This window comes from Schistocerca piceifrons, chromosome 3 (assembly GCF_021461385.2).
Source record: "Schistocerca piceifrons isolate TAMUIC-IGC-003096 chromosome 3, iqSchPice1.1, whole genome shotgun sequence".
In the NCBI taxonomy this organism is placed as follows: domain Eukaryota; kingdom Metazoa; phylum Arthropoda; class Insecta; order Orthoptera; family Acrididae; genus Schistocerca; species Schistocerca piceifrons.
In genome coordinates this window covers 895,553,345-895,568,353 of record NC_060140.1, presented here as the reverse complement: position 1 = coordinate 895,568,353, position 15,009 = coordinate 895,553,345, and the positions used below count along the sequence as shown (strand labels likewise).

The following is a 15,009-nucleotide window of genomic DNA, read 5'->3' as shown; positions in this document are numbered from 1 at the left end:
TGCAGTGTACATGTTGCTGCACATCAGACATCTTTCTAAAACGTGTTTTTCTCCTAAGTTTCGTTTTCTAAAGTGCCGGGAAATTCTACGCCGATGTATAAAATCACATCCATTTAAAGGATTGAAAAGTTTTACAGTTTCGAGGAAAACTACACTGTTACTTAACATGGAAAAAAATGTACTTTCATTCGGGAGAAAGTATATTTTTAACCGGGAAATCCGGGAAAAATCCGTGAATTTTTTTTCGTCGTCCACATATACACCCCGCATATGTTAAATGGTTAGGATTTCACAATTCGCAAAATTATGGAATAATAAAAATAACTATATTAAAATGAGTAAGTTATTGAATATTAAACATATATGTTATTGACTATAATATTCACTATGCTTATTATTTTATTAAAGAAGATAGAGTATATATTGGTACTAAAATAAAGGACAGCAAAAATGATGTAATGCCTGAATTTTTAAAACTTATAAATTTGAATTAATGGAATTAGAGGGTTTGGATAATTCTAGTGTATTAAATGAATGTAAAAAATCGTTATGATTGATATTCTAAAATTCAGTCATGAAAAACATTAGTTAGAAATTTAGTTTCATTTTCAAAAAAACATCATGCAAATGTTCTTTTGAATAACTATCTTAAATATTGACATAATTTTGGCTAAATACACAAATAAATCTTTCTTCGATCTTTTACTGCATTAAGTACATAGTTAATTTTCAAAACTTCTTCACAATTTGGATGTTTACTTCAGATAAAATATATCTGTGTATGAATATTTTCAAATTTCATTCGAATAATGTAGTTATCCTAATGACAATTGTATGATCTTAAAACACAAGTGTCAGTCTTAAACTTTCAGCAGTTGTTTCATTAACGACATGTGATAGTACACTATTTATTTGTTCCTTTCTTTCATTAAAATTTCTATATCAGAATCAAATCTTTCATTTTGTTTTTTTATACCATTATCCTTAATAGTGTTCAGATTTTTTAATGATTTATTTGAACTTAATAAAACTGTTTCACATTAATGTTTATTTTATATTCGCTATATTATGGAATTGATGGACAAACTTCACCATAAATCCAAGTTTAAAAATGTTCTGATTAAGGTATTTTTATCTCATTATTAAACTACAAAACCTGTTTCATTTATAATATTTGTATGTGAATATAACTGTAGTTGTGAACTACCTCTTAATTCTTCATTTTTTTATGTGTTACTGTAACATTGTCTTTCAAAGCATCTCTTAAATTAATGTATTCCAGAACATCACAGATATCTTTTGATTTAAATAATGGATTTTTTTCATTAATAATCAATCACATCTGTTTATCATTATAAATATGTTTTAGATATAAAAATGAATCAATTTATATGTTATAAAGTTTATTAAGTTTTAATTTTTGTAAATTCTAATAATTTATTATGGAAAGTGAAAATAAAGTGATTTGTCCATTGCGCAAACAAGAAAAAGAAATTCATAAACGAATATAATTTACAAATAAGAAAACATGTTCACAAATAGGTTGTATTGATTGTATAAAGAAGAAACAAATACAATATAGAGCAAAAATCAGAACACATAAAAGGACTAATTGATGACTGGAATAAAAAACGTTTACATGTGAAAACTTAAAAAAAATGAAAAATCTTCTTAACATATTGAAACCCATGACTATAACCAAAGAGAGGAAGTGCTTTTCGATTATAAGAAAATATAGAAAAGTGTTATCATAAAGTTGAATGTTTTTATGGAAAATTGATTGTAAAATATATATGAAAATGCATCAGAAATTGGACAACAAATAAATTTTTATTTTATAATATTTTGTTTTATAAAGATCATGGATATACATTGTTCAGTTTTTCAAAACTGTAATTTTGTAATATTTATATTTTATATTTTTCTATTTCATTTTTTATATTTAATACTTTTTAAGAACTGAGATTAAATTCGTTTATTTTTAAATGTCCATATGGTAGTTATTAATTCCACCTTGTAATATAATTCATTTATTGTCTTCAGAACATAAAATATTTTATTACATTCAGTCATGACAATTCATGCTTAAATGAACAAAGTAAATCCATTTTTCTATGTTGTTATATTTTGTCATCTAAACAGTTTTTATAATTATCAGAACTAATTGTATGTTTTACAAAAGCATTTTAATCTGCTTTAGATATTTTGTGTTCTTTGCCTTCTAATTTTTAAGCATAGTTTTTCGATCTTCAAATGATGTGTTTCAACATATTTTTTCCTGAACTTGCATGTTTAATCTTTCCTAAACTTTGTTTTACTTGTGTAATTTTGTATAAATTATTTTTTGAGTATTGCTTGCATCAAATTCGTTTATAAATGATTTCATATCTATATAAGGATTTTCATTTTTTTATATCATGAATAAAATAATCTGTATCCATGTAAAATGAATCAAAAATTTTCCCCATAGTTTTGTTTTATTACATTGTCATAAAAATTGGTTTATTGAACTTTACTATAGTTTTTCCATAAGAACTGCAATTATATTTTCTAAAAATAAAGAAGTATGATCTTAATTATGTTCTGAAATTGATTTTGTCTTTTTTTGGATTTGTTATTGTTTTAATATTTTGTCTATTCATAATATTTTCCATCATTGTAGCAAAAACAGAATTAGTGAATGATTTATATTTTTTGTATCTATTTGTTAGCTGTGTTTTTGCTCATATCTCAGTTAAAATCATCATATGTTTTCAACCAATCTGTATGTTCTAGTGACGATAGTCAATGATTTCTTGTTTACTTTTAACCAATACTTAAACACTTTCAGCAGATTCTTTAGATATTTGTTTTAACATTTCTACTAATTTTTTGACAGTTGTTAACATCCTTTAAAAGACAATCAAATCCTGCATAAATTAAGTTAGGTATTCATAATGAATCACTATAATTTTTAAATTTAATTTTCGCCTTCTAAGGGATATCAATTTTTACATCTTTAAGTTCTTTGTGATCGTTTCTGTAACTGTCTAACTTTTCATGTGAATAAAAATATCTTAAACATTTATCACAAGAATAAATTCGATGTCCATTTTTGGTTGATTGTGAACTAGTTAATCAAGATCGATTTTTATCAAACATTATTGAGAATTATATTCTTCTAAAACTAAAAGTAGATTAACATGTTTTTTATGTTAATTTTTTTATATTGTAAAGAGGATATACACTACATTTTTCATCATAAGCATAAACATGCTTAAGTTCAAAGTCCCACCATTACGCCAGTGGATATAGTTTCCAGTGCTCACTGAAATCCTCGACAGGAGCCAGTTCTGTATTGGCTTATGTTCTCTATCTTACTTAGCATTTTGGGCTTTAACAACGCTCTCTCGAAATCTTTATGTTGTCGAGATGAAAGAACCTCTTTTTCCAAACTGGACGACTCAAATAATCGTTCCATTTATTAAAACCTGGAAGTACAACATCATTGATGTACATCACCTTTAAGGAAGGCCCATCTACAAATTTGGATGGAGTTCAAGAATTTTCCCTCAGAAACTAAGAGCAATTTTGGGAAATCTAAAGGACCTCTATACAGTGTCTGCTCTGCATTCTGAAATTCTCTGAACTTTCAGCAATCAGCATCTTCTTTGTGTGGCATGTATTGACATTAATAGTTTTTTTCAATTTTGCATTAAGTGCTATAGTCATGTCAAAAGAATTTCTATTTGGTTTTCATACATTCCTGATGCAAAAAAAAAAAAAACAGTAGTTGCCTGTTTCCAGAATAACTTAATCAGCCTTTGAGCCACACTGAGGGGACTGCTACAGGACTCCATTCATAGCCAGCTCTATTTTCAGTCTACATGTGGGAAATGGACACTATCTTTTCACTGGGCCTTAAAACTCCCCAGCTCATAAATGTTCCATGTGTATGCTCTACACAGCATAATCTTAAATCTCTGTCTGGCATTAGACAGCGCCATTTCTATGCGAGAGATCCAGTTTGATGACAAAGGCCTAACTATTTCAAACAACAAATCTCCAGTAGTTCACTTCAGCCACAGAAAACTATCACCAATCAGTTTGGTCCCTTTAGTAGAAGGGATCTCTTTCTGCTGATAATCAAAGGCAATTTGTTTAGATGACATTTGGCCTACGTTTAATGGGACCTGATCATATCTGTCACGTTCTTAAGAAAAAAACAGCATTGTCACAATGAGATCTATCGCAGAAACTTAGTGGGATGCAGTCCTTTACATTCCTCTGATCACGTTTAAGAGCCTCTCCCGCTGAGTCACCGGCCGTGGAAGCTTCTTATATCATAAAGATTCCAAACTTACAACTCAGAAACTTGATGCTATTGAAGTGTGTTGTGTGTGAATGTTCGATGGAGCAATGTGATCAATTCTGATGGACGCCAGTTAAAAGCAGCTGAACTCCTGGAGAAAAATCAACATCAGTACATGAAGGAAAATTTATTTGTCATAGGATTCAGCAGACTGATGGTAGATTAATGATCCTTTTACGACCTGTTCACTAGATCCACATCATAAATGGAATAGCTTTACTCCTAAGTGACAGTAGTGAACTTTATGAATGCCATAATACGCTGGAGTGGATCAAATTCGTTACATAGGTCCACTTGAAATGCCATCCAGGTACCAGATGAAAATCCTCGATGTCCACTATTACAGCCTTAAGGAAAATAGTATCAGTAGAGCTGTACCAAGTTTGATGGACTACTTTTTTCTTTATGAGGCACACTTTGCCCAAGTGTTTACTTATGGCCCTTGATATCAAAATACTTCATCAATAGGTTTTCTATTCTTTATTTTATGCAGAAAATTTTCAACCTTTTTCGAATGATGCCACTTTGCTTTGTTTTCAGTGTGGAAGTGAGAGTAACATGAGATAATCGAATTTGGTATTTATTCAGGTTCCAGAAGAAAATTATGGTATCAAACCCAGCATATATCAGTCCACCAAAAATTCGAATTGTGTAACAGAATTAACTTCCAAATTTTGAGACAATATATGATAATCACTGTTGAACAAAGGAAGAAGTAAAACAAACAGCTTTCTATCGACCTAGCTTATGCAACTAGAGTGTTAGCAAAGAAGACTGGTGTGTCTCGTTCTACACTGATTTCAAGTATTTTTTCTGAAACTGGCTGTTGAAATGCAACAGAACAGATATACAGGTGATTTATGCTGCCACTGTTTAAGATAGCCATGAGCTTCATCGAAATGGAAACAAAACTACTGATTTCTTATAATGCCATTTGTGTCATTTTGAAAGTTAAATCGGAAGACATCTATTTTGACCTCTATTCTCTGTGAATCTCGATGAGCAGTGCCGACGACGCATCAAATAATTATACCATATAACTTATTGAAGTTTAATCTCATGTAATCAGTTTCAGCATATGCGTAGCCCAAGTAGGTAGTGGTCCAAGAACTTTATTTCTGTTTAAGATTAAGACACTAATTATTTGTAAAAGAGATGCTAGTGCTTATATTAGTAAAACAAAATGTTTATTGCACGTTATCTTCAAATTTTGAATATAAAAAAAGTACATAATACTGAACTGTGGCCTCAAAGCTTGTCAGCACTACAGTTCCCACGCGACCCTACACTCTTCCTGCCACGTTGCATTCTGGATCCTGTATTCAACCCAGGAAAAGAAACAAATCGTGAACTTTATTTTTCAAATTTACATTTTGCGCCATGTTGCTACAGCGTTGTTACAGGTAGACAAAAGTAAAATTCTCTGGAATCGGTGGTGAGGGAAATAAATCTTGCAGTCTCACACACACTAGTGCGTTCTATCGACTAGTTTTCGGAGGTCCTATCGAATAATTACCGTTTCCTGTAACGACTGCAGTCCCAAAACTCTCATCGAAAAAATTCGTTTAACCGTAAAAACGACAAGGAATTCTTAGCAATAAAATAGCAGAAAATCGCGTACCCCCTCACTTGAAACCCTGTGGAAATGAATGGGCATCAGCCTACTTAACTAAATTTAATAAATAATAAACTATGTGAAAAACAACTTCAGTTATCTAAACTACAACTGTTGGCCTGTTGTCCATTACAGCTTTTTTTCTTCTTTATAACTATTTACTACATTAGCATATATTTCAGTTTTTTCAGATATCATAAGTTTTCACGTCTTATGTAAAAAACTATAGATCTATATAAATCGCTTTATTGTCACAGCATGTTGCAGAAGGGACCAGACAGCTAATTAACAAAACAAATAAAATCGATAGCTCGCTTGTCCCATGAAATGTAGCAATTCCATAATATCTGATACACTTATTAAATTCGTCTTTGGGAGGCTTATAAGGCTTGTTAAAGTGTTTCACGCCAATCTCAAAATGTCTACATTTAAGTCTGTATAATAAAATAAAACAAAACGTATCTTTCCAATCTTGTTACTGTACTGACTCATACATAATAAAGTTACCAATTAAAACTTGTACTACTACAGTTGGAAACCTTCTAGGGCTACACTACCTTCGGCTAGTCTTGCTATAACAAGTTGTATAGAATGGACTCAAGGAAGGGCTCACGCGATGTAGCTACAGCATATAGACAGAGGGAGGACAGAATTTGTAGCCCGATGGGGGAAGAAAGAAAGGAAAAGCAAGAACGAGGACGTAAGAACCTAAGAAAGAAGATTGGCACCCTTCCAAACCTCATCACGGACACCCTTACTGGAAAGGGGGAGGGGGTCTTCATACTCTGCGGGCCACATATTTTGGGTGTGGCAGAGTGTACTTCTGGTACCTCTAAACGAGCACCTCTACCCTGTTCCATTCCCGTATGGGTCGTAGGGAGAATGATAGTCGTAAGCCTCTGCATCGCTCTAATTTCTCGAATTTTCTCATCCTGCTTATTGAGCGAGATGTATGTGGGAGGAAGTAATAGCAAACATCTCCATGATGCACAACGTTTCTCTTGTAACGTCTAACAGTGAAGTCTGTTGAGTATCCCGGTAATGCTGTCGCGCCGACTAAACGATCCCGTTACAAAACGCGCCGCTAGTCTTTGGATCTTCTCTATCTCTTTTGTCAGTCCTACCTGACAACTATACCAGACTGATGAACAATACCCAGGAATCGGTCGAACAAGCGGGTTACAAGCTACTTTAAGATTCTTCCTGTGAAACCCAGTCTGGCATCTGCTTTTCCTACTATTTGTTTTATGTTTTCATTCTACTAGATATTTTACGGTGGATATTGTTTCCATCAATTTCTCATCAATAGCATAATTGTACGGTAGTCGATTTCTTCTCCCATGTATACACAGTATGTCATTTATTTACGCCCACGATCAACTGCCGGAGCCTGCACCATTCATCAATCCTCTGCTAGTCATTCTTCAGTTCGAAAATGTTGTTGTGGGGGCGTCGATGGACAAACTCGGGACTCAAGATGGCCGAACTGAAGTCGGGATCCACCGCGCCACTTTACGCCAGTAGGCAGAGAAAGTTAAATAGCGTCAAGGGGCAGTGCAGAGTGATACTGCGGTATTCTGAAGCGTTTCTTGATTCACATAAGTTACAGTACTTCGATGGGTGCAGCACAGTGTCAGCGTGCCGCCGCAGAGTTGTCCCGCGAGTCCATCCGGCTCAGCAACTCCTGGTATGCCGACACCGCTGCACCATCATCAAGGCTGCTCAGCTGGAACCCAGCCGCACTTGCCCAGTCGCCACCCACCGAGCGTCACGTCCTGCGCCGCGTAGCTGCCGGCGATTCCAGAAACTGCTACAGTCCCTGGTCCTCGCCGCGCTCTGCCCCGTTTGGCCTCTCTGTCTGACCGTGGGACGAAGGTGGTTGTACGGGTCACCCGTGGCCCTTGGCCGCTGCTGCTCCCAGGACAAGACCAGACTCGAACCCGCGCCATCCTGGACACTGTGCCGCATCTTGCCGCTAGTGGTGCTTGCCAGATGGCAACATCCGCTGCCGACTCTGGTGCTGACGCAGCGCACACCTTGCCCGAACCCTGGTACGCCAGATTGGAAGCGAACGTGGCCCATCCTGGATCTGCTGCAGACCGCTGTCACTGCCCTCCTTCAGGCAGTCTGTGCCATCTCCAAGTACCCGACTGTCGTTCCATCCCGCCACAGTGTTGTGTCCCGGGAGGCGGAATACAGCCCAAACAGTACATAGAAATAAAGAACAGGTTACACAGAATATTTACAACATCGCTGCCAGACTGGCCCCTATAAGCATAGACCAGCACAGGTCCGTCCCGACTCTCGACTGACTTGGCACACGCTTGTCTCTAGTTAAAATTGCCCGTCTATTTATACTGCCTTTCCCCTCACTTCTGACGTAGTGTCATAGAGAGACAGAAACTATGGCAGCCCTCCTGGCTCTGGGCTAGTGTCCCGCCTCATACATCGCAATAGTTTCAAGCAACGCAGCAGTTTCCTGCCTCGTTGTTGCACCACTCAGAACACATCGTGTGTGCAATAACGCCACCGCAGCTCTGCGCCATGCTTACTCTGTCTGGCCTGCTACCCGCCAACTATCACTACATTCTGCCAGTAGCCCCAGACTTCATCGCCCAGCCGCGCCTTTACTGAATTTTAACAACATTCCCCTTTTCTACGACTAAGAATAATACTAGCGCAGCACTGTTTTCTGGCGTTGCTGCTTTCTTATAGACAACCACATCATCTGTGAACAGTCTTAAAAAGCTTCTGACGCTTTCTATTTAATCGTTCATATACATTGTAAACAGTAACGGGTATTTTCTCGGGGTACCATGGATATTACCTTCATAAGTGTCGATTTTGTTCCATTAAGAGTGATTTGTGCTCTGTCTCCAAGAAAGTCTTGAATCCTGTTGCAGAGCTGGTCCGAATTCGATGAGCTCGTATTTTTTTCACTAGTGGAACGGAGAATAGAGCTGTTTGCCAACCCTATAGAATGATTACAATCAATTTCACCCCCAACAGACCTCATAAAGTGATACCCACGCCCTACTATGGAATGCCGCCATGAAATGTAGTGCAGTTGCAAACCTTGATTTCCGAAGAGAAACGGAAGAAAAGAAAACTTCAGACTATGGTAACAAGATCCTACAACAGATTATTGGAAGACTTCAAAGGTACTACTCCTTTCTGTAGACTTGGAATGACTTCTACTTAAAAGCTAAGTACAACTACCCTCCTGTAAGATATATTCGTGCAGCCGATGCCATTCCTTTCCAATGAACCAATAAACAAAATAAGCACAATGGCTTTCCCTACAAAACTTATTCAAACTGTATTGACCTTCCCATAGAAAGAATACGAACGCTCCCCAAATGTGGTCAGGAACGGAAAAAATCCCCAATAATAAATACTTAATATCATGATGCTCAAAGCCCCATAAACTTACAGAAATTTATATTCTTACTCTATAATCCGACGAAACACTTATTAGGTTTAAATCCCGTCCCACTCAGATATGGAAAGTGGGAAAAGTATTTGCCTGTTCGCTCTGTTATTTGACTAATTTAATGGTACAGTGGTTGAGTGACAGACAACGAATCCAAACGTCTCAGGCTCGATTCGTGGTAGTCGTAGGATTTTTATCTGTCTAACCGGTTCTTTCGAATGATAAATGTCATTTCCACCATGTTTGGTATCCCCATTAAGCAGCATGTCCTCTTCTAAGTGGTTAGGTAAGTCACTTCAAAGGTCGGAGAAACGAAATTGGCAACCTTTTACAACAGCGCTGTGCCCAGTAAAGAATTGTAGGGCTGGCGCCAACCTTCAGTTTGATGACAGAATTACCTTTCATCTGCATGCTACCTACATGACTGACACGTAGGGTGTTGCAGAACATTTTTAGTTTCCGCGCTGCAAGTCGGCCTTCGACTTTAAGTAGTTCTCTCGTGCTTGGCTGCGGCTTTCATGATGTGTTTACCAGGTATAGTGGCTTGCAAAAAAGGAGGCGCGTGTGTGACGCTTCGTGGTCAGCGACTTTTCTATTACCCACAGCACTTGCTCTAGCCGTTTCCTACATTGTTAACTAGAGACGTCCGGATACGTGCCACATTGGGAACCTCCGATCAAACTCTCGCAGGAAAAATTATATGCTGAGGAGACTATTGCTGTCCCTTGTTAACGCAATACTTGCTGCGTTTCCTTTACGGCACGAACAATGAACGTTACAGTATGGCTGTGCTCCACATTTAGACCGGCATATGTATATTTTTTAATTATAATTCACTTTATTGTTTCTGTAATACTCCGTTACATGTCTGTGTTACATGCAATATATGAATGCGAATATGTACAACCGTCGGCTGTATAACGGAATGACGACAGTGAAAATTTGTGCCGGACCAGGACTATAATCCGGATTTCCTGTTTTACGCGAACTTTCACCTTAGGCGCTTTGTTTTCTCTGTACGACTCACAGTCAGTCACAAACTTTCATATCGTCGTTGATGCGTTCTACTTTAGTATCCCTCACTTCTACGTCTTACACATCGCCATAACTGTTTGTTTGTTTGTTTTTCTCTACAACTTACGATAATGCGTTACGCTATTCTAGACAGTGAATGGTTGCTTTGTACTGGTAACACAACTTTTGTTGATCGCCCCCTTGCAACAAACGACGTATCCCGCTAATTGAGAAAGTGTATCTTTTGACATCTTGTTTTACTTTCTTTCCATTAAATTTAAGCGCAGTAGCTTTACGGTTGTTTCTCTACCATGTTCCACCACATTCTTCAAAGTTACCATGCAGACTTCAACATTTAATCCATTTAAATATGCACTTTTAGGTTTCCAGCTTCTACCCTAAGCAAAACGCTGATCAGCTATTCCCTACATGTTATAACGCACTATGTAATTCCCGTGCGATGGGAGGACATTTCATTTTATCTGAAAGTCGCTACCTGGTAACGGCAGATAAATACGATATTGAAGTATGCAGTGCATGCTTGTCCGGACCAACACTTCTAAACAATACAGGCACTGTAATATCGTATATGTTACATCAAGTTACCTCCTTTTGGTGACCTACAGGTGGAATACGTTGTCAACGATTAACATAGTCTATAATCGCCCACTGTTTAATACAGTATCTGATCAAAAGTATCCGGACAGCCCCAAAATCATACGTATTTCATAGGAGGTGCATTGTGCTGCCACCTACTGCCAGGTACTCCATATCAACGACCTCAGTAGTCATTAGACATCGTGAGAGAGCAGAATGGGGCGCTCCGCGGAACTTACAGACTTCGAATGTGGTCAAGTCATAGGGTGCCACTTGTGACATACGTCTGTACGCGAGATATCCATACTCCTAAGCATCCATAGGTCCACTGTTTCCGATGTGACAGTGAAGTGGAAACGTGAAAGGACACCTACAGCACAACAGCGTACAGGTTGACCTCGACTGTTGACTGACAGAGACCGCCGACAGTTTAAGAGGGTCGTAATGTGTAAAAGGTAGACATCTATCCAGATCATCACACAAGAATTCTAAGCTGCATCAGGATCCACTGCAAGTACCACGATAGTTAGGCGGGAGGTGAGAAAACTTGGCTTTATGGTCGAGTTTCTGTTCATAAGTCACACCACACCCTGGTAAATGCCAAAAGGTGCCTCCGTTGGTGTAAATAGCGTAAACATTGTAATATTGAACAGTGGAAAAACGTTGCGTGGAGTGACGCATCCCGGTACACAATGTGGCATTCCGATGGCAGGGTGTGGGTATGGCGAATGCCCAGTGAACGACATCTACCAGCGTGTGCCACCAGTAAAATTTTGAGGCGATGGTGTCATGGTGTGGTCGTGTTTTTCATGGAGGGCGCTGGCACTCCTTATTGTTTTGCGTGACACTATCACAGCACAGGCCTACATTGATGTTTTATGCAACTTCTCGCTTCCCACTGTTGAAGAGCAATTCAGGGATGGCGATTGCATCTTTCAACATGATCGAGCACCTGTTCATATGCACTTCCTGTGGCGTAGTGGTTATATGACAATAACATCCCTGTAATGGACTGGCCTGCACAGAGTCCTGACATGAATCCTATGGAACACGTTTGAGATGTTTTGGAACGCCGACTTCGTCACAGGCCTCACCTCTCCTCAATCCAGCACTCCGTGAAGACTAGGCTGCCATTCTCCAAGAAACCCTCCAGCACCTGATAGTACGTATGCCTGTGAGAGTGGAAGCTGTGATCAAGGCTAAGGGTGGCCAACACCATATTGAATTTCAGCACAACCGATGGAGGACGCCACGAAATTGTAAGTCATTTTCTGCCAGGTGCCCAGATACTTTTGATCACATAGTGTATTTATACTTATAATTTCCATACTGTCTCTTAGCTCGTCCAGGTAGGGTTAGATTAGAACCAATCAGTAAACACATGGAAAAACGCGCTAAACCTCATGTCAGCGCCGTAGCATTGCAAGCAAACGTAGCAGTTCCTTAGATGGAAATGAACGGTTAACTATGGACAGGAGCTATTCAGAATGAGGTTTTAACAGAGAAACGTGTTAGAACAACAAAGTAAAGAAGGTAACTGCAGCTGTGGAACATTTACTTGGTGAAACACACTAAATGCCTCAAAGTTCATTTTCTGCTGTTGTTGACTCGCTGTTTTTCTTACAGATAGTGCCTCTGGCGACCTCCCGTCCGCAGGCGGGTGCTTCAGTGATGGTGTCTGGGTGGGGGGCGATGGTGGAGGGGGCCAGCACGACCAACTTCCTGCGCGCCACCACTGTGCAGGTGGTCTCCCTGAGCGAGTGCCGGAGCTGCTACTTCAGCGAGGCGCTCACGAGCAACATGGTGTGCGCCGCCGTGCCCTCTGGCGGCAAGGACGCGTGCCAGGGCGACAGCGGCGGCCCCCTCGTCCACGGCAAGAAACTCGTCGGAGTCGTCTCCTTCGGCAAGGGGTGCGCGCGACCCTACTACCCGGGCGTCTATGCGGACGTGGTTTCGCTACGCAGCTGGATCACCGAAAACACCGACATCAAATAACTGTGCATTGCGGTCCAGATGACAGTCGCTTTCGAGCACCAGGTGTATTTCCATATTACGAATACAGTCTTCAGTGTGTCCACTATAAACCTGTGGGTAGTTACGTGACCTGGAGCGGCATCGATGCATTCGACGTCCCGATAAGTGTCACGTTGAACTAAAATTACTGTAGGCAAGCCAGAAAAATGTGGTTTATACTCACACAGCAAGTGAGGCGTACGCTACGGTTTCTGTGCTGTCGGGGCCCCGCATTCGCAATGCTCACTTTGTAGAGGATGATTGGCTGTAACCTGTATCGAACCGAAAATTGCTGTTGAGGACTGCGTCTGCAAGATTCTGTAGCACTGGAAATAAATGAATATGGACCCAAAATTCTTTTGGAACATTTGAAGAATATATTCGTCGTAGTTCTACTTTAGTATCCCTCATTTTTATGTCTTACATATCGCCATAACTGTTTATTATTTTTTTTTCTATACGTTACTGTCATGCGTCACACTATTCTAGACAGTGAATGGTTGCTTTATGCTTTACACTGGAACACATCTTTTGTTGATCACCCCTTGCAGGAAACGATGTATCCCGCTAATTGATAAAATTTAAGCTCAATAGCTTTACAGTAGATTTCTCTACCATGTTCCAGCACATTCTTCAAAGTCACCACGCAGACTTCAACATTTAATCCATTTAAATATGCACTTTCGGGTTTCCAGCTTCCACCCTAAGCAAAACGCTGATCAGTTATTCCATACATGTTGTATCACGACGTTTCACTGTATACCATACTCCTATAGAGTGATTTTCGAAACTTGTTTCTGTTCAGAAGACTGACTTCAGAAGTTCATATTATGATCCATTTTGCTTTTAATGGATTCTTTAGTAACCGACTGTTAGTTTTACAACCTGTACAAGTCGTGCCTCCGGAGGTGAGTAAATGTCTCTTCTGTCTGCCAAGAACCCGAACGTTAATAAAACTCTGGAACAGCTGCTGTGTTATTCTTCCTGTGAAGGGAAAACAATACTGAGAGAAACCTGTTCATGCTGTCAGTTTGGGCATATACGCAGCCTAAGTAGGTAGTGGTCCATTCACTTCATTTCAGTTTTAACATTCAGACACTAATTATTTGTAAAAGGAAATCTAGTGCTTATATTACTAAAATAAAATTTTACTGCACGTTATCATCAAACTGTATAAACAAGTACATATTGCTGAACTGTGGCCTCAAAGCTCATCAACACTACGGTTTCTACGCGACCTTACAATGTTCCTTTCACCCTGCGTTCTGGATCCTATACACAAGCCAGATAAAAGAAACACATTGTAAACTTTCTTTTTCAAATTTATAATTCGTGTCTCCATGCTACAGCTTTGTTACTGGGGGACAGAAGTAAATTTGCTGCAATCGGTGGTGCGGCAAATAAATCTTGCATATACGCTGAGTACTTGCACCATTTGCAGCCTTGTGCATACTAGTAAGTTTTATCAATTAGTTTTCGGAAGCGCTGTCGGATAATTATCGTTTCTTGTACCAACTGTAACCACAAAACTGTAATCGAAAATTCGACTAACAATGAAAACTATATGAATTGCAACGATCTCCATCCTGATTGGTATGCAACCCAAGCAAAATCCAACTCCAGTGAAGTTAATTCTAAGTTTCCTTCATATAGCTATTTTACGATTCCTCGCCATGAGGTCAGAGAAAATTTGTGAATAATTGTGTTATGAGGATTATTTCTTTTACTCTACGTAGAGCATTTGCTGTAATGATATTGTACATTACAGGATACAAATATATGCTTGAGTCTTCTCGAAAGCCAGAGTGCTGTCTTTGAAAGGCAGTTCTTATATGCGTAGTGCTTACCTCAAGCAGGAATGTTCCAAAGTTCGGTCAGTGTGTGTGTTTCGAATAAACTACACATCTGCATTGTAGGAATCGTCGAACTCCCGATTAGGTGGAACCTTCTTAAATCTTAATTCAATGCCAGTGTCAACTAAATCAG

The 15,009-nt window shown here is 38.7% G+C and overlaps 1 protein-coding gene across 1 annotated transcript in view; it reads left to right on the top strand.

Annotated features, from left to right (window-relative positions):
• The window catches only part of LOC124789172 (trypsin 3A1-like), a 30,292-nt gene extending 17,287 nt beyond the window's left edge, over positions 1 to 13,005 (top strand). Inside the window, exons 2-3 of the mRNA XM_047256466.1 lie at positions 12,351 to 12,448; positions 12,667 to 13,005. Of these exons, the coding sequence (XP_047112422.1) occupies positions 12,351 to 12,448; positions 12,667 to 13,005 (437 nt within the window). The remainder of the gene's footprint in view (positions 1 to 12,350; positions 12,449 to 12,666) is intronic.
• Positions 13,006 to 15,009: the final 2,004 nt, after the last annotated feature.